At 39.8% G+C, this 19,409-nt stretch overlaps 1 protein-coding gene across 1 annotated transcript in view; it reads right to left on the bottom strand.

Moving 5' to 3' along the window:
• The window catches only part of GMDS (GDP-mannose 4,6-dehydratase), a 405,498-nt gene that overhangs the window by 74,255 nt on the left and 311,834 nt on the right, over nt 1–19,409 (bottom strand). The window contains exon 8 of the mRNA XM_082752810.1: nt 7,535–7,653. Within this exon, the coding sequence (XP_082608936.1) occupies nt 7,535–7,653 (119 nt within the window). The remainder of the gene's footprint in view (nt 1–7,534; nt 7,654–19,409) is intronic.

Raw genomic sequence — 19,409 nt, 5'->3', positions numbered from 1 at the left:
AGTTTCCATTCAGAAGCCAAAACTAACATTAGTCCCTCCCTTTAAAGGGCAGAGGGTAAAAATGTGCAGGACTCAAATGAGCTTAATAGAAAACTAACCGTCACCAGTAAAACAACAGGAAGTGCTTAGATCAGGAGACGTCAGTTGTTGTTGGAGGTCACTGAGCAGAGAACCCCATTTAACACCCAACAGTCTCCAGAAGGCTCGACCCAGCCAGTAAAGACTCACTTAATGTCACCATCGAAGTTATATAACAATAGAAATAACTTAAGAAGAAAGCTCCACCCGTTCTGCTCAGCCCGGCAATGTGAAAAGTTCACAAGGAAAAAAGTAATTCTCATTGTGAACACAGTAGAACTTGATAGCAGCACTTTTAATTATTCCTGGCACCTCTGCGCTCCCAGCTGGGGACACCATACTGCTGATAAAAGGGATTGTGCTGGGGCCAACCCGACACCAGGAGCAAGGCATCCAATTAGCTAACCAACTCCCTCTCCCCTCTTCTTTTAACAACAAAGAAGGGGAAAAAATCCCACCAAAAGCACCAACAAACCCCTTAATTTGTAGTCAAACTGCAATCAGAATTGTTTACTGGAGAATGTAATGCCAGACTATCCTGAAGCACGAGCGTGGTCGAAGAGGCATGGGGAATCCTCACATTGTTGTGGTTTTAGATAGCTCCAGCCACAAGGACTAGTGGGTTTTCTGCTCCCTAGGGCCCAAGTGGGCAAGAAAAGAGCTTTGTATACCTTGGGGAAAATGTAACGGGACCCTGGCTAAAGAAATTTTGACTAATTGGGACTGGGCTAAATTCAAGGAGAATGGCATAGTGTAGGCTTTTGACCGAAGGTTGGTCCTGGAGCCTGCAGGTAATTCGCCTCTACATCACCTGCCCCATGCTGGGGAGCTGCACGCTCTCACTGAAGCAAAGGATGGGTTTGCTCTCAAAGCTGATGGCATTGACCACATGCCTGACTGCTCTGTACCCAGTGGAGGATGCATGAGACCATTCTCCCTGCTACTGCCAAGGGAGCTTGATGCCGTCTACATCCACGCTGCTACAGTGAGCACCTCACTGTTGGAGACGGGTGCCCTGGGATTGCTTAGGACGAAAAGCAGTGCCATAGAACTATGAAGTTCATATTTCCATAGAACTAAGAAGTTCATATTTCAAGTGCATGCACAAATTCACTTGTGTAAAAGGTTCTTCACCTCAAGAACTTCTACACTCTCTAGAGGAATGGACTGCATTTAATTCAAAGCTAGTTTTATATCCGCAAATTACTACTGTTTTAATACTTATTACTAGCTGTGATGAATGCTTCTTTTCCTCTTTGACTCTGGGAGATGTCAATTATTTTCCATTTCCTACAACTATCCCGTAAGACAGCAAGCTTCAAGCTATAAAAACATCAACAGCGACAGAGGACTTTCTGAGGACAAAGAGCTGGGGCATTCGGTGGGATGTGAGGAGGGCAGGGAGTGACCCAGGGGAGCCAGGTTAATCAGTGGGTGGCAGGAATAGCACTGCAAAGGACCAAAAGGTCCAAATGGCTAGGACTGAATAGCAAACAAGGCAAAGTGTGTGCATTTTTGATGAAGTGGCCACAAAATCAACTGCAAATGAAACCTTTCAAAAAGCACAGAGATGCAACTGGCGTGTGCATTTCATCCTGTCACAATCTTTACAGAGTGGCACAACTAAGAACATTTCACAAAGTATTCAGAATCATTAGCAGCTAAAGACTCCCAGCCTTTATATGGGAAAACAAACAAACAAACAAAAAAACACAACTATCACACCTTAAAAATCAAATATATGCCAATATAAAATATTTTCACATTTGAAACCAAACAATAAATTACTTAAAAGTGACTTCTTAGGAAAGCTTTGCTCATTCTCCACAGCTAATGTCAATACTATTTGTGTGGGCTTTGCATATTTGTGAACTGAAGGCCAACACACATGATTACAGAGCAGTCCATCTGTCCTGTTGCTTTATAAACAGCAAAACTGACACCATACAACAGACCACTGATGTCTCTTGCAAGTAATCGCTTGTAGAGAAATTTTCAATATGACTCTCTGGAAGTTCCTTTGCTACCAACTCAAGCTCTGATGCAACAAAGCATTGAAGGGCACAGAGACTGCTTAACTGATACCTTGTGCTTAGATCTAAGAACAAGTATGCTACCATGCAGGCATGTACTTAAACATTTGCTCTTGTGCTCTTACGATTCTGGTCCTCAGTGGCTGTTTGCTCAAGGAACACGGTTAAAACATTGGTATTAAGTTCCCAGCATTGCCAAGCTCAAGTTTCAAAAACCCAAATTGTGAATCCCCAGATTTTGAATCTTTGGGAAAGAATACTTGCTACGTGGCCTTTTTTTTTTTTTTCCAGTGTGTTGGAAATCTTTTCAAGTTCTTCCCCCTTTGCTGGAAAGCAGCTGATAATGCTCCCTTTTTAACAAGATTTTTGTTCACAAGATTTTTTTTTCTCCAAGAAATTAATGCTTCTGTGAAAATCAAAATGCTCTGGAAAGAAAAGTTTTAGTTTCAAATAAGTTACATTACTGTCAATTTGCAAGAAAAATCTATTAATAAGATCTAGAAATGAAGCTTTGAAATTTTCAGAATGTTTTTCCTTTTGGAATGGCATTAAAAATATTTTTACATTATTCTTTCTTTAATAGGACTTTTGAACAGAAACAAAACATTACAGCTGACCTGAAATCAGATATTTTTCCAAACTGCATTTGTGAGAACTAATTTCATCCCACGTGGGGGAAAAATATGGAATATGAAACATCATATTTAATTTTCAACCTGCCTTCATATAGGAGAAACTCTCATACTTCACAACGTACAAAATCAGATATTAAATTGTTACAGTCTTCCAACTTGAGTTCTGAAACAGTTATTAGATCTGCCAAAGATAAAAGCTTAAATCAATAAGAACGTAAAAAAGTAATCTCAGATGTTGAGAGTTAATTCTCTGTCTGAATCAGGTTAAATGCCTCCCCAAAACAGATAGTCTACAATAAGAAGAGTGTAAAAAGGGGTACAGTCCCAAGTGAGGGCTTTGCCTTGTGCATTCTTCACTGGCCTGGCTGGCTCCTTATGTCACTCACTTGTCCAAATATCTCTAATTTACTTATGAGATTCTCTTCCCTTCTTCCTCATTTGAATGCTTCTGATTTTCCTGAGCTGTTAAATACAACACACAGCACTGCCAGACAGCAATGTTTGGTGGGCAAAAGCCAGACCTGAGGACAGCAGCTGTTTAGATGATGACTTTTGATGGCTCCTCTTTCACCTCCCAGCAGCACCGTTACCAACACATTGTTGGCTTTACTTTCTTACAGAAGTCCTTCAAATCTCACGTGTGTCTGTGACCCCGACTTCCATCTCAAGGAAGAAAGAAAAAATGAAACAAAAACTTCTCGCTAAGATCAACATTCACAGTCACCGAAGAGGCCACTGCTCCAGTTCTGCCAGTAGTTCACCCCATTAGACCTCACAACTTATCTGCAAACTTCTCCTTTTTGGGGTTCCTTTTTTTTTTTTTTTGAAGACCAACATGCATGCTAGTTAAGATAAAATTTGTGTGTACAGCCAAAAGACTGGAGTAAAATATTCACTTTTCCCCAAATTAATTCTGATCCTGGAAGCAATGAATATTTCTGTAACAAATGTGCATGTATTTTTATTTTAATAAAAAACACAATAAATCTTTCCAATGCTAGAACTTTTTTTTTTTTTTTTTTTTTTTTTTTTGACATTGCAGACAGCAGTCTCTGTAGCACTCTGCGAAGAACTCTGAGTGCTGTAGTGGTTTCGGGCTATCTTCGCAATCCTGTTCTAATTTAATAAGATTAATGACAGAAAATTAGTCAAGACAAGCGTTTGCCTGTTTCGTTTACCCTGCTGTAGTTCAAATTATAGGCGGGAAGTGTTTCCCCCAAGTACTACTTAATTAGTAATAAGTAGCAGGGAAAGTAAAAGAAAAAAAAAGTGTAATCCTTACAGGGGGAAAATATTTGTAGCTCTGAGGCTTTCCTGTTAGTACAAAGGGCTGGATTTGAATGATTCAGAGGATTATATAAATATAATTTCAAATTTCTCCCTCGAAAAAGAAGTGTTAGAGGGTAAAAACGTACAGTGTACAGAAACCTCTGTGTACATTTCACAGTCAATTTCAGAGGGGAATCAGTCAGTCTTATTGCAGCTGTACGTTTCATTACTTACAAAAATGTAGTAAAGTTTCTCTGTCTTTCATTTTGGCAAGAAGATATAGTCCTGACGTGCTAATGACTAGCTTTGACAGAGTATTATGTTATCTTTTTGGAAAGACTTTTTAGGCTGCCCTGGAAGTTCAGCTGTAGAAGTTAATGTGAATTGTTTGGAAGAAAAAAAAAAAAAAAACTTTAAAAAATATATTTTTACTTGGTTGGTGGGGCAGTCAGGATTGCTTTTCTTCCCATTTTCTATTGCAATATCAAGATGTGACAGCTAAGATGCTGTTACATTTGCGACATTTCCTGCTAAAGCACAAAGTAGGGTTGGTAAGTCCCTGCACATGTGCCCAGTGTTTGCAGGTGTGTGATGAGCTCTGTCAATTGCTGCTTGCCCCTACATCTTTTCTGGGCATTTTCTCCATCATTCTGTTGATTTTGAAAGGTGTACTGTACTGCCATACTGGGAAGCTGTGCCATCACTTACAAAAGTGGAAAAAACTGCTGGAAATTTCCCAGATAAATTTTTGGGATTACAAAAGTTCCTAACGCTTGCAAAAAAAGCAACAACCCCAAGAGATCACATCCAAACTTTCAGGATGGGAGACAGAAGGAAAGCAGCCATTCTTGCATGAACTCATTTAGCAACTCTGGTGCAATGTCCTTAGGTGCCTCGTCATAAATTGTAAAGAAACAAATCAATGGGACTCGCCAGTGGGGTCCCACAACACTAAAGGGGAGGATTTTGCTGCCAGGTTACTCCCTGAAGAAGATATATCCAAATGGGAGGAGGTGGGAGTAGAAAGCCCTTGGGGATTTCAAGGAATGTGAAAGGTTACCAGCTGCCCAGCCAAGAAGACAGTGAGGGTAAGGAGTGTGTAAAGCATGGGCCAGGCCGACATCTACAAAAATTATGGAGGTTCTTAACGAAACTTTCCAAATCCTTAAAAATGCTCTACATCTAACACAACTTGAAAGATGACCGATGGCTGTAGGATGGTAGTAGGTCAGTTGTGACACTACTCCCATCGAAGGAGCAGGGGAAATAAACAGCCTGAAGTGTCACCTCAGCTGTACAAATATGTACAGCTATTTACACAACACCCATAAATGGCTTAAGAAGTTAATAACATATTCACAGTGAAGAAAATTTTCAAAAGAACCATGATGATTACCAGCCTAAGCCCTGTTTCTAAAGTGGTTTGGAGACTCAGGCTCCTAAAAATCCATGACACTAGATGTCATGCAAATTCCTATACAATTTTTGAAAATTACTTTTTTTTTTAATTAAAAAAAATGTGAATATGCCTTTGCACACACAGAATACCTGCCCTACCTCATCAGCTGGAGTAATACTCTAAAGTTTCCCCCAGAGTGAAACTTAAGAGTGATTGATTCAGTACAAACACTGAATGCACTAATCACCACCATGAATGATACACAGTCCACCACATGAAAACATATATGAGTAAAAAAAAATTTAAAAGAGACAAAAAAAAATGTGTATTTGGACCAACTAAATCTAAAATAAGCGTTTAGGTTCCTGTCTATAACCAAAGCTATTCATAAATACTTTCACTTGCATTTGGGTAATTGTTGTTCTTTTCTTCTGTTTTTCTCAAGAGTTTAATTTACTCTCTGAAAAGTACATGTTGATTTGTAAGCCTTGGGACACCCTGAGATTTCTTTGGCTAATACCAGAGCAGGGAGCTTAATTTTGAGCTAACAGTTAAATGTATTGATGTCAAAAGAAACTGCAGTGATGAGAACATCTGCAAAAAAAGGCATTCAGCTAGACACTGACCGATACATCTTGGTTTCTAATTTTATGTAATAAAAACAAAAACAAAAACAAACAAACAAACAAACAAAAAAACAAACAACAACAACAACAACAAAAAAAACACAAACCACCACCACCAAATATGCATTCTTCCTTTTGCAAATAACACTGGATAGGGAAAAAAGTTCTTGATATCACAAGAATTCTTATTTATATGGAACAAGTGAATCTGCAACATATCAATTTCAATGCTTATTAGGAAGAATTAGATTATAAACATGAGAAGCAAAAGTATAGAAAAAGGGGAAAAAGAAGAAAGGGAAAGCATACTAGAGCTCCTGCTCCCTCCCTTTTGCCCTGTCCTACCTCACTACTGTTAAGGCATATGGGAGAATGAGTGATCATAAAGGGACATCTCACAGTGAAGAGATGTTAAAAATATGGAGAGAAACTTATTCCCAAAATTGAGCATTTGGGCTAGAAATTCTATTTATATAGTCTCTCTTTCCCGCTATCATTTTTTTTTCTGGAAGTTGATGCCAAAAATTGAAACCAGACTAAAAACTCATTGAGGAGAAAATGTTATTACCTCCCCAGCCACCCACTGGCTGTTCAAATAATATTGTATATATCTGTGCACTTCTGCATATTTATTGAATTTGTCAAGTTTTTGTTCCCAAGTAAAACTTATTGGCCCTGTCAAAAGTTCACCAGCTGCACAAGTGACTTTGATGGCCTGAGGAACAGCCCTGGCGCTAGCGTCATGGAAGAGCCTGTGGCTTTCCTCTCCCTTTTCCAGCTGAGATCGGTATGTTGATGCATGGGGCCCAGAGAAGATACAGAAGGAGGGAAATTGAAAAAATAATAAACAATAAAAATATAAATTACGGAAAGCGCTCACCAAGCCATCCTGGTTTTATTATATGGCCTTGAGAAGGAATTCTGTATTTTCAATCAAACTATGTGGAATATGCATTGTAAACATTCTGCACCCACTGCTCAACATTTTTATGGCTTGGTAGGAGAAGAGCTAGCAGGAACGCAGGGTGAGTTGCTACATAATCCTTGTGGAATGGCTGATGGGCTGTCATGTGGAAAGAACAGGGTTGGCAGGTGTCATTTCTTGAGACCGCAGAGGATGGGAGCAGAACTGTGGGGATATCTGGGATCTGGGGGCACAAAATGCAGAATTGGGCAGAAAACCCCATTTGCAGTAGGGTAATGAAAAGCACCCTGTTACTAACATCTTTGAACAGGCATCTGCCTCCAAGATGGGAGAACAGCAAATGAAGTTTTGGAATCAAAAATGAAGATGTACCCTCCTACAACTTTCCCTTAGGTACTGGATATATTCACTGTGGCAGTCATTTATGTCCTGAAACCCTCACGCTACAGAACAGAAAGTGAGGGAAAAAAAAAAAAAGAGGAGTACAGAGAAACAGTGCTCTGTAACACAGCAAATGCAAAAGGCTAGAAGTGTTCAACCTGTGGCTACTGTCTCACATTCATACTTACACAATGGTTTTCCCAATGTGCTTAAATGACTTCTCCACAAATTCACGGACGCTGTGGACCTCCCCAGTGGCTATGACAAAGTCCTCTGGCTCATCCGTTTGCAGCATCAGCCACATGGCCTGCGGGAAGACAAACAAAGTCAGATTCAGTGCATATGTAAGTGGCCTCTCTGGTACATGATATTATATTGCTGCATTTTAGATTTGGAGATAACACATACACACACACCCCTAGCTAGGGAAGTTAGCACTTTCCTAACATGGTGGCTATTAACCAGTTCAGTGCAACTTTGACAAGAGTTCAATTATTGCTTATTATGGAAAACAATGCTGTATTTGATATTCAATTTGTTTCACAGCAGGGATTTCTGCAGGGGAGACTTCAATATGTTTACTTTTGAACACTGAGACTTGGTTTAGCCCTCAAAAGCATGGATTCACTTACTTAAACACTGCATGAATTGACATAGATACGGGAAAGTAAACAGCATTTTGTAACGTTTCCATCCAGAGCACTATTGTCTGTTTGTCATAGAATGATGGCAAACACTAAATCATGAAAATATAGGTCCTTTTGGTTCTTTCTTCTGTCATGTTTGTCTTGGCTAAATAGGGATTTTAATTATGAACACGTAATTTAAACATAACTAAGAATAGTTAATGGTGTATTTGACCAAATTTATCTTTTTTTTTTTTTTTTTCCTGCTGAATATGCACTGAATATTACGTATTACAACACTGCAGCAGAAACTTTTTCTTTTGACACAAGAACACAGAAAATACTGGTAGAAAAGTGCGACACCCATTAACATTTCTCTTTCAGAGAACCATTTGGGCAGCAGTGACAAAGATCACAACAGGTTTTGAAGCACAACTTGATGAGACTACCAACATTTTTGCATTTCGGGGGGGCACGCTAACTTCCCACAGCAGTATCTTTCAGAGTCCCTCCCCACAAACACAGGGACAGATGAGCACCATTATTTAGGTGACCAGCTAAATCAACAAGAAAGCAGGAAAGCAGATGAAAATAGAGGTGCACAAAGACACGTGTGACTTGTTTGAGGTATCACGGCAGGTACGTTTCAGTTTTATGCTGCCTAAGACACTGCTCTAGCCACTAGAATACTGCCTAGGAGCTATAGGTGGACAGAATAATTATTACTTTAGATCAATCAAAATGATGTAAACACTTAATTTCCTTTAGAAAGGAAAAGGGAATACCTGTACAGTATGATCCTCATTTAATAAATAACCAGAAAAGGAAAACAAAATAATTCAACTTTCTCTCCATATGGTAAAAAGGACTGTCATCTTCTCACAGTGTAATCCACAGCACTATTTGCATTGACCTTTTCACATCAGCCTTAAAGAAAACAACTTTAGTAGGTCCCTTGATGGTAGTGGATACTCTGCAAATCAGATTAATAAAAGCTTTGGGACAGCTCAGTTTCTCTTGGTACATACCACCTGAAATACTCAGTTCCCCCCACCCCCCTTCTTAATAAATCAGTGTCCAGCATAGCAAGGCAATGCATTCTGCTTAAATGGTTCTATTTGCAAGTCATTTTTCTTCCTGGTTATTATTTTATGCATCTTCCAAAGTTTTGACAAGATTTTATTAACATGTTCCTTTTGAACCTTTTTGCTTCTTGAACGTGCATGGCAAGCTGGGTTTTGGGCAACTGCTGTGTAAGTCCTTGACATTAATTGTGCTTTAGGGATACGACCTGCTGGGCAGGACAATGGCAGCAACTTTATTTTTCCTTTCCAGGGTTGAACATCCTAGCCAATGACGCAGAAATATCCAACTGGCTGATGAAACTCCTCTTGTGGGGAGGAGATGTCTTAACTCGTATCTCTTGTATTAGCTTTCTTGGAACATTGGCATTTCCCTGCTGATTTGAGAGGTCGCGGTAAATTGCCAAAGCCTGTTTCTTCATGACTGGACAAACTTGCAGGATTCTCAGTGGTAACAACCTCATGGGAAGGTAAAATTTTAAATAAGTAATTGATAGTTCTGGTTCTCCTAACCTAATCCCTTATTTCACAGACCATTTTACATTAAGCAGCCCTGAAAACAAGAAGCCTCCTCACATGCAAAGGCACTATTTGAGTGAAAAAGGATTTCCAGGATTAGACAACCAGTCAGTCAGTCAACAATTATAGTGGTTCTCCTCCTGACTTTAGTGGATATTTGCTGTATCTAATGAATCCGAGGTCTGCCCCCGTTTTTGTTGGAATTGCACGCAGCACAGCTGGCAGAGATGTAATGACCAAACCTCATTTATTGGTAAAAATACCCCTGCCTCAGATGCCACGTAGGTTAACCTAATATGCTATATTAGCACAAGGATCTGCTATCCACTATGCACTTCTGTAAAGCAGTATTAATATGCCTAAGTAAAATCAGGATCAGACTTATGATATTTTTTGTCATCCTTCCACTTTTAAACACCTCAATATTGGGACTCATTGACATAATCTTAGTGCAGGCTCTTATGCTGAGACTTTCTACAATCCAGTGATTATTTCAAATATTTCTACACTGATTTTGTCTATTAATATAAAAGTGTTGTAACGTCATCCTTCTTTACTTTAAAACATGTATTGCATTGAAGGTGACAGCTACAAAATACTAACAGAAAACAGCTTTTAACAATTGGCCCCAACAGGTTTTACATGTTTGGATGTACCGACTCCTGTCTACCATTTCAAAGAGCAAGCAATCACTGTTCTAGAAATACAACTTTAACTACAGTAAATTTCTAGAGGACCAGCTTAGCAACAGCCAAACAGTGCAGATACAGTTGCTAAAAGCAATTTTTGCTTCAACTCCTACCAGGAAAGAATGTTTAGATTAATGATTACTTGAGAATCTATTGCTGCTGGTTCTTTTATTTTTTCTGGCATTCACAATTGTTGGAACTTACAATTATCTCAATCAAATCAGGTATGAACAAAATCAACATGCTTAAAATTACAAACAATGTAAGCGATAGTTCTGTTTTGCTTTGAGAAAGGTGACCAAATGCTCTCGCTTTGAATGGGTCTGCACGAACAGCCCGTAAAAGAATGCAAAGGCAAGCCAGAGGATAGAAAATTTTTGACCACACTCCACATTCGGATCTTCATTTCCACAGGTAGAGCCTGTGGAACCAATGTGAAAACTATGTGCACGCGGTAGCTACACGCTTTCCCTACAGTAAGTGCCAGGAATGTGCTTCCCCCCCCATTCAGACTAATAAAGGCCCTTGACCTATCAATTCCTAGGCATTTCCTCCAAGAGTTCATATTGTACCAGACTCCAGGCTGAGAACGAGAGGAAAGGGGGAGATACAGCTCCAGGTTTATTTGTCATTACTGAATGGCTTACTGGTTTTAACAGAGGGGAAAAGCTTTGTTTAAATTTCCACTGAAAGTAATTAATGGTTATTGACTGGTAAATGAAGAACAGGTGACACTCTGAATTAGAAGATAAATGATCTCATGTTCTAGCGTGATAATGGGTTAGTAATTGCTACAGAGCCCCAGCCTAGTGCGTCCCATCATAATGCTAGATCATGTCCAGAACACAAAGGCCTCTGTGTGAGAGGTATTCAGCCGTTCACCTCCTGATACAGCTGCGGAGTGATTTGGTCCATTTATTCTCTGATGGACTGCACGACTGAGGCAAAAGTTCACCCATTCTCACCTTCCTGTTCACATGCTGAACCACATGACCCATGACATGGCTGAACTGGGATAAAAACATTGCCCAGCTTCGGCTGGGCTATCTTTTAACCGTCATCAGGTCGTACATATTTCAGGAATTCTTGCAGTGCAATGGAGAATCATGGATTTTCCTATCCTTCTCTGTAAAGGCTGTTGTGGATGGGCTGACAGCAAGCCAAGAAATTACTCCTGCCACCCGCTCCCTAATTTTTAGCTTGATCCTGTTAACAAAACGCGAGCAAATGCTGAAAAGGAGGAGAAAAGTACTATGGAAACAATTCAGTCTTCATCTCTCTTAAAATAACACTGCTCCTTTAATGGCAAATGTAACAAAACATATTTTTCATATTTGAACTCTTTTTGGCTCTAGTCTAGTGACTCACAAAGTCTAAAGGCAATACTATGTCATTTACATTTAAAGACAGAAACCCAACTGGAGAGAGATACGTAGCAAGTCTAGCAAGCGGACACACTTTTATGATTATGTGGACTAGGATATCTATTCTGCATGCCTGAACTACAGCTTCTGCCAAAATCTTTCCTCTTTCATCTTTCCCTCTTCTGTATATAAACCCCTGCCAGCATTAAGCACCATTTTCAAGCAACGTATCCAAAACACGAACCAGTCTTTTCCCTGCCCAAATTTCTTAGCTTACACAGCATTTGCACCTGGGCTAGAAAAGGGGAAAACCCAATGTGGACTAATACAGACCCCCTATAGATACATTCTGTGCATGCCACTGCCATTATGGTTGTGATGTGTCTGCTTGTCTTGAGCATCTGGAGTATGTTGAAGCTGTGTTTCACCATTAACTTCCAGTCCAGCATCGCAGTGAGAAAACATTTATTAACTGGGCTGTCATCCATGGATAACAAAGACTCGATAGCTGAGGTTATGTTTAACTCTATTTGATACTTTTCCTTCACTGTCCACTCTAATACTGTATATTGTTAAAATGGGATCAGTAATCAGATATCTGTATTTAAGAGAAAAAACAAATATGAATCCAACTTTCTGAGGTTTTAAAGCACAACCGATGATTTCTGCTCTAGAAATAAAAGTTGAATTTTCAAGAGAATGAGTAAAGCTTTTTCTTATGTCTCATCTGATGCCAGACCCAAAACAGATATGACTGAATGTGATACACATTTGGAGACTCACAATGTGATAAATGGAAAATATTCCTGTTGGTACGATTACTATTGCCTCACACTGCTACTGAGCATTTTTTCCAAGTCCTATAATGTCAAAAAAAAATTTCATACGTACTTCTAAGTACTATGCAGAGAGACTTCCTGTGTATTTCACACACACACACACACACACAGACACACACAAAATTAAACCAAATCAGTAACGTTTACTTTAGGAGACGGAACAGATAGTCGCAGCCTGATGCAGGGTGCATTGTCCGTGTGCTGCAGAGACAAAGGAGCAGCGACTGGTGAATGTCTAGCTCTACTTACTTATCACTTGCAGAGGGCATGGGTTACCTCAAGGCTGTCAACAATTAGGGAGCAATTTCTGACTAAGTCAGAAAACATTACCACCCAGAGAGACCCAAGAGTACATTATCACCATTTATAGAAATTCTCTCTTTACAGTATTCCATACTCTATTGTCTAGAAGTGGGCAGAGGAATTCAGTGGGTTGGACATGGTACTCTCTAGTGATCCCAAACCTAGCTATCCTGCTGGGGTCACCACTGAGAAGGAGAATTGAGCAGTTTGGGCCAAAGCATGATGAGCCTTTACACGGACGTGGCAGCAAGGAGAACCTTCTCCCCATATGGCAAGCACAAAGGCCTGGCATGACTGCTGTTCCTGCATGCATCATGAGGGACTACTCCCTTTGCGCCACAAAAGACAAGGCTATTTTATCACCTCCCTCGCTGCATTGTCCCAGCTCAATTGCACTGGCATGGAGCGGGGCTGCTCGGCATCTTCCGCGCTGTGCGACGTGGGGAGATGTCGTGCCCACATGCTTCCTGCCTGCCTGGATGAGAAGCAGTTCCAGATGCCATCGCCCGGCTCCTCCTGACACAACCCAGCTGACTGGCTGTGGTTTCTCACGCTGCTACAAAAATGACCACTATTGAGGACTGCGCCTTAGAGAAGTGAGACTGGGGACAGCGACTCAGGTCTCTGAACCCTAGCTGACTTCAGGTTTATCTATTTATTTACTTTTGGAGGGGCAGGGAAGGAAGAAGTGGTGCTACACTGGCTGAGTCACCCGTATCTGATTGACTTCTGCAACTGTTAAAAGCGTAGGTGTGTACTGGGTGTACCCAGTAGGCATGAGAGCGTGTTATATAAGGAGATTATATAAAGAGACGGTGATACGTACACATAGTACACAACAGACTGCAAAGAATATCCTTACACATATTTGCTACACAATAGGGGAATGGCATGCATGGCTGAAAAACACTAACGAAGCTCAAGTGCAGCAGCAAAAAAAAAAAAAAAAAGTGTTCTGATCAGAGTAAAGGAAAAAGCTTCTGCCTGAAAGCCAGCCCAAAACCATTGGGCATGATCCCATGCTCCCTACCGCAATGGGAGTTCAGTCTAAGTAATGACTATTGCTTTAGTACTTGTTTCTGACAATGTTATAAGGCAAGCACGGCAGGGAGACTCCTGCCAAAGAAAACCACAGGGATGTGCTGCCAGGCATGCTGATAGTCTCAAGAAGCCAGTGACAGCAGGAATATGGGAGCATGCATAATCAATGTATTCCTATGCTCCTTTTCCTGAAATACAACCCTTTTCGTTCAGTTAATCACAAAATAAAGGTGCACACCCAATAAGAACCTTACTACACTGTTAACAGTTTGCATTTGAAAGAAGAAAGGTCAATGCCCATCATTGCAACAAGGGTGATGCTTTTCATAACCTCAGCCCTCTCCAAAAACCCACAGCAAGAGAAATACTGACCAAGAGGTGTGGGATACATGCCTCTTCCTTTTCCTGAAGAGTAATCATTCTGCTCAGATTGTCAATAATCACAGCATCAATGCAAGATCTGCTGCTCAGGGAACCTCCATTCATGAAAAAGCCCCTCTGAACACCATTTAAGTATCTATCAGATCACATCAGGATAAATACATTTTGATATGCTTCTTCCTTAACAGTGTAATGCTGAACATAAGGACTCCAATGTTTGTGTACAAAGCTTTCCTTTAGTGTTGTCCTTTTTACTCATGAAGAGGAGACATTGAGTGCTTATGACATGGCAGCTGCTTCCATTCAGAAAAGAGATGTTTGGAAACCATAGACAGTTACATCACTGACTAAAAGGTATAAAATGAGAACGGACTCAAGATGAACTCATTTTCCTATAAGAGTAAAAACACCTCAGCTGATCAAAAACAATGAGAAATTTACTTTAAGAATCCCAAGACAGTAAACAAACAACAGAAGTCTCTTTTACTGATATATACGTTAGAAGTCTCCTAGGCTATAGTCACAGAGATAATACATTGCAACTCGTTTTATAAACTTTCTCACAGACTTTTGAAGTCGCAATTGATAAATTGCCCCAGAAGCCATCTGAAGCACACTTGCTGATATAGTCAAATTATATGGTTTGGCTTTATGAACTTGTTCGGAGCTGAACTGTGCGCCATTCCTTGACTTTTTTTCTTTCAAGTTAAAAGGGTATGGTTGATATATTTAAAGATAATAATCCAACAATTATAAAGTTACTAAAATAATAAAACACCTGATAATCTTTGTGGAGCATCTTGAATGAAAACAATATCAATGTCTTCTGAAACAAAAGCCCTCACATCTGTAGGAAATACTAGGAAATACTGTCTAACTTTTCTCTTGTAAGCAGATAGCTCAATTGTTTTACAGATCCCAGTGAGGACTCATGAAACTTTAGTAGGCAGTTTTATTAATAAAGACCAGAAGAATTATAATCCAGATAAACTTTAAAGGTCGCCCTTCCCTGTTAGCACAACACAATGTTTCTCATAGGTACCTCAGGTGAGCAGTTGAACAAAAGTTCTTACTGTGTTATCAAAAACTAAATTACTGCTATTTTTTTTTCTTGTGTCACTCAGTGTCAAAATATTGTTCTTTCAATACATGGAAGCATTTGTATACAGTTTTATAGCCGATCTTTAGTTGTTAGCTGGAGGCAAAAAGAAACAGTAAAGCTGCGCGTTGGGAAACCTCACCAACAATGAAAATTAATATAGTCTTCTTTTCCTGCCAAAAAATTTTGAACAGATTTTTTAGGTCCACAATGGTTTGTTTATTCTTCAAATGGTTAAATTGAAAGTGACATGCATGACACAAAGTAATTTAAATGAAAAGATACAGAAAGGATGCATATATGCTCGGTTTCTTTCGTTTTACTTTGGGAGGATATTGTCACAATTGCTAGAAAATGGGTGCTTTAATTTCTATCTAATTAAAAAAGAAAGAAATTCAAAATTGAAGAGAGAAAAATTAGATAAATTTAAATTACAGAAAGTACATGTGAGTTTTAAGTACTCAAGTTTGCATTACCTAGACAAAACTATAGAACAAGTACACATTTCCCAGGCTCCACCTAGCAGACAATTCTCAAAGATATTTGACCCAGTTCCCCTTCCCTTTTTTCCTTCCAGAATTAATTTTCCCTGCTATTTTTATCTGAATGAAAGACAAAATACCTCTTCACAAAGGAGCAGACTCCCATTTGACAGGATTACTCACCACTAAAGTAAAGGGTTGTACCCAGGTTGCGGTGAGGGTAGAGAAGTCTTAGGGATCTGTGCCAAGGAGGACTGGTTGGGGCCACGATCCAACCACAAGAAAACAGACGAGGCTTTCAAGTCAAGCACCAGCATGTTTACTGTAGCCAAATGATCAGCCCCAAAATAATGATCACCGTGTAGATATCGATCACAGAATGCTTACAGGGCAACACTGGACTATGAAAAGACCCCCAGCCCATGCTTGTGACACCTGTTTGTCCCCTGTTGCTTTTTTGGATTGCTCAGACACCTTCAGGCATAAGCTGATGTGCTTCCTTTGGTGGAGGCCAGAGGAGCAGCACCATCTGTGGATCTGAGTGCTACTGATCTCAACACACCTGAAAATGCTGTTGATCTGTAGCACAATTCGGGCAATGACTTTCTCTCTCCCAACCTCCATTTCCTTCCCTCCCTCGCTGGCCTCTCTCCTTGAGGCTTGGAGGCCTGCAGGGATCTGCATGGTGTCTATCAGAGCAGGGCCCTGGCGTGGGTGAAACCACTTGAATTACGGTGGAGAAGTGCTTAGAGCCGCAGGGAACTGCCAGAGCATGGCCAGATAGGTTTAGAGGTAATAAATTGGTACTTCACAATGTTTACACATATTTGAGGGTATAATTGGGAGGGAAGGAGAACAAGTCTTTATGGCAGCATAAGTAACAAAGCAAAACTAGTGAGATTTAAAAAAAGGAAAAAAAAAAAAAAAAAAAGAAAGGGAGATAGAGTGAAAGAGTTAATAACAGAAATTACTAACCTGGTTTCTATTTTATAACTTACATTTCCTCCCAATTTCCAGAACTCTCATTTAATGCTTTTGAACAGTAAGGCGTTTTCTCCTCAGACCCAGTATCCTAATGATGTTACACTCCTGAATAACACTCTACAATGGTTAACTTGAAATGCTAATTTACTCATGCTGAGGAAAAAGCTTGCTATTCAGTGGGTTCTTATAAAATGAGTTGTCATTGTCTGAATAATCCATGTAAATAAAGAGGGTGCTGCCTTTAACACATCACTGAAATTTTCTACCTTCTGATTTTACTCCAGTTTTCAGTCCACCAGAGTTGGAAGTAGAAATTTTTCATATTTAAGTCATCATTAAACATGAGGCAGTGGTAAAAATATACATGCAACAGTGTTTTATTAACTATGAAAAGCACTAAATAAACCTCAAAAAGTGTCAAGATGCTAAAGTAATCTCACTCCCGATTTCGTGGAGTTTTTCTTTAACAGAACATTTCAGGTGACAACATTATGGAATTTGATGCTAAATTCTCCTGGTTGAATACAGAGTCAAGAGCACAACCTTGATGCCTCAGGGATATGGTAATGCAATACAGAGAGACTTCTTTTCTTTCTTTTTATTTTTACCTCATGTCACAAGTTCAGTTTTAGGCCAACAGTACCCAAGCTCGCCACCATGTGATTCAGCAGCTTATACAAAAAGTCTGGTGGTTTTAACCCAACCCCTAGGACAGAGAAAGGCGCTTTGCAGATTTGTGGCCATGGTGGTACTGTTACCGCTGCTCTCACGAGGACCAAATTTCTCACTGCAAGGGCTTGAATACTGGCACATGGTCGGTGCCATCTCAACTGGGGCATGGGAATTTCAGCTAGAAAAAGTCAATGGTAAAATGATCCTAGAAACCAAGGAATGTATTTTAGAAGTCTGGCTGTGCAGCGCAGATGTGGAAAGACAACAGGAAGTTTTTATTCGAGCATGCTCAAAATACATTCGCAGGGCACTTCGCATTGACCTTCCCTTGGCTTATTCTGGTCATTCTAATTCCACCATTAGCAGTAATTGCTGCTTCTGCAGCGGCTGTTAATCACACCGAATCCTAAGTCAGGCAGCGGAAAGGGTCTGTGTTAAAACTGGAGATATGGCTGCTCTCCGCGGGCCAGTGTCAAAATGGAATAGAAAATTTTATTCAGTTTGTTCCCAGCAATAAATACAGTCCTGGCATCCTGGATAAATCCTCCACATAACAGCATGTGTTCTTTCATGCACCCTGGGAGCGATTCTATTTAAAGCCATGGAATTGTGGGTGTGAGACTGTAAGCACATCCACTTACCCAAAACAAAATTAAAACCTGTCTTATATGAGAGTCAGGAGAGCTGTTACTAAAAATGCAAACCATATGAAGTTTTAAGTATACTTATGTTTTTTATCTGTCTCTGTGTAGCATATACAATTGACTTTCACTGCCTGAGATGAAGTGCTGACAAGTGTTTTACCATATTATTACAGAATACCCCAGTAGCATTATCCCACTTCAGCTTTTGCTTGCAATAAATCTGTGCTAGAGGCACGTCAGAAGTCATCACTCATATCGCATCCAGACAGAGTAAGGGCCCTCCCTCCTCAATGGATGTGAAGGAGACTCCTCGCTAGGTATGCTGCCGTTAAGGCTGGAATAACCTCCGCAGGCCAGACACCAGAAACAACATTCCCACAAGCATTACTTGGCAAGGGCCAGAAGTCTGTTCTTGGGCAAATAACAGTGGCACATGCATGAATCATTACAGAACGCAACAGATTTATCACCACAACGACATTATCATCCGTTATGTGCCTGTTTCCATGGGCAAGTCTCCCTTTGCTTTTTTTTTTTCTTTTTTTTTTTTTTTTTCTCTCTTCTCAGAGATTTATAACATAACTGTTGAAACATATTTCAGGCTGGAGCAGAAAATGAACACTATTTTCTACTCCGAATATATATACGTATTTAATAGCTGCACCACAAGCTATATTCTAAGTGTATGGGTCCAGCCTGTTAGTTCAAGTTTGGTCAAAGCAAATGATGAGCAAGACACCATCTCTAGTGACAACCTAACCTCAGCAGTGACAATGATTAGTTCTTATGGCTCCGACTAAAGTATTTAATCTCACCTCCTAAATTTTGCTGCCTGTGAGGTTAGTGTGATGATATTTCTGTGACCAGAGTGCTGTAAGTCAGTTGAAGGTAGCACAGGAATTTTACAAAGAACTGCATTATTTGTTATAGAATTAGATGCCTATATCCACAGTTCATAATAAACAAAACAAAACAACAACAACTTTTATTTTTTCCTTCTAAAGGTTGGAATCCAAACATCCTTTCATAATACTGGCTAGCTCTGGACTAATAAGAAACTGAAAAAAAGGAGCAAGGAAACCTAAGGATGAGAAAGCATGGAAATGATTATTAGATTACACATTCCAAAACTCAATGAAATAGCCATTTCTTGAGATACTGCACATTTCCATTGTGATGCAAGAGATAAGTGAGATAACTACTCAGGAGATCAAGATACTAATAAGCAAGTTACAGTGGTTTATTGTCTTTTTCTCTCTTGCCTAACCTTCAGCAAATTTAACATTTTTTTCCCTTTTGCCCAATAATTGATGGAATCCTGAAAATAAACTCTTTGAA

Source organism: Aythya marila, assembly GCF_965140915.1.
Source record: "Aythya marila genome assembly, chromosome: 2".
In the NCBI taxonomy this organism is placed as follows: domain Eukaryota; kingdom Metazoa; phylum Chordata; class Aves; order Anseriformes; family Anatidae; genus Aythya; species Aythya marila.
The sequence above is the reverse complement of the archived record's forward strand: the minus strand, read 5'-3'. Positions and strand labels throughout refer to the sequence as shown.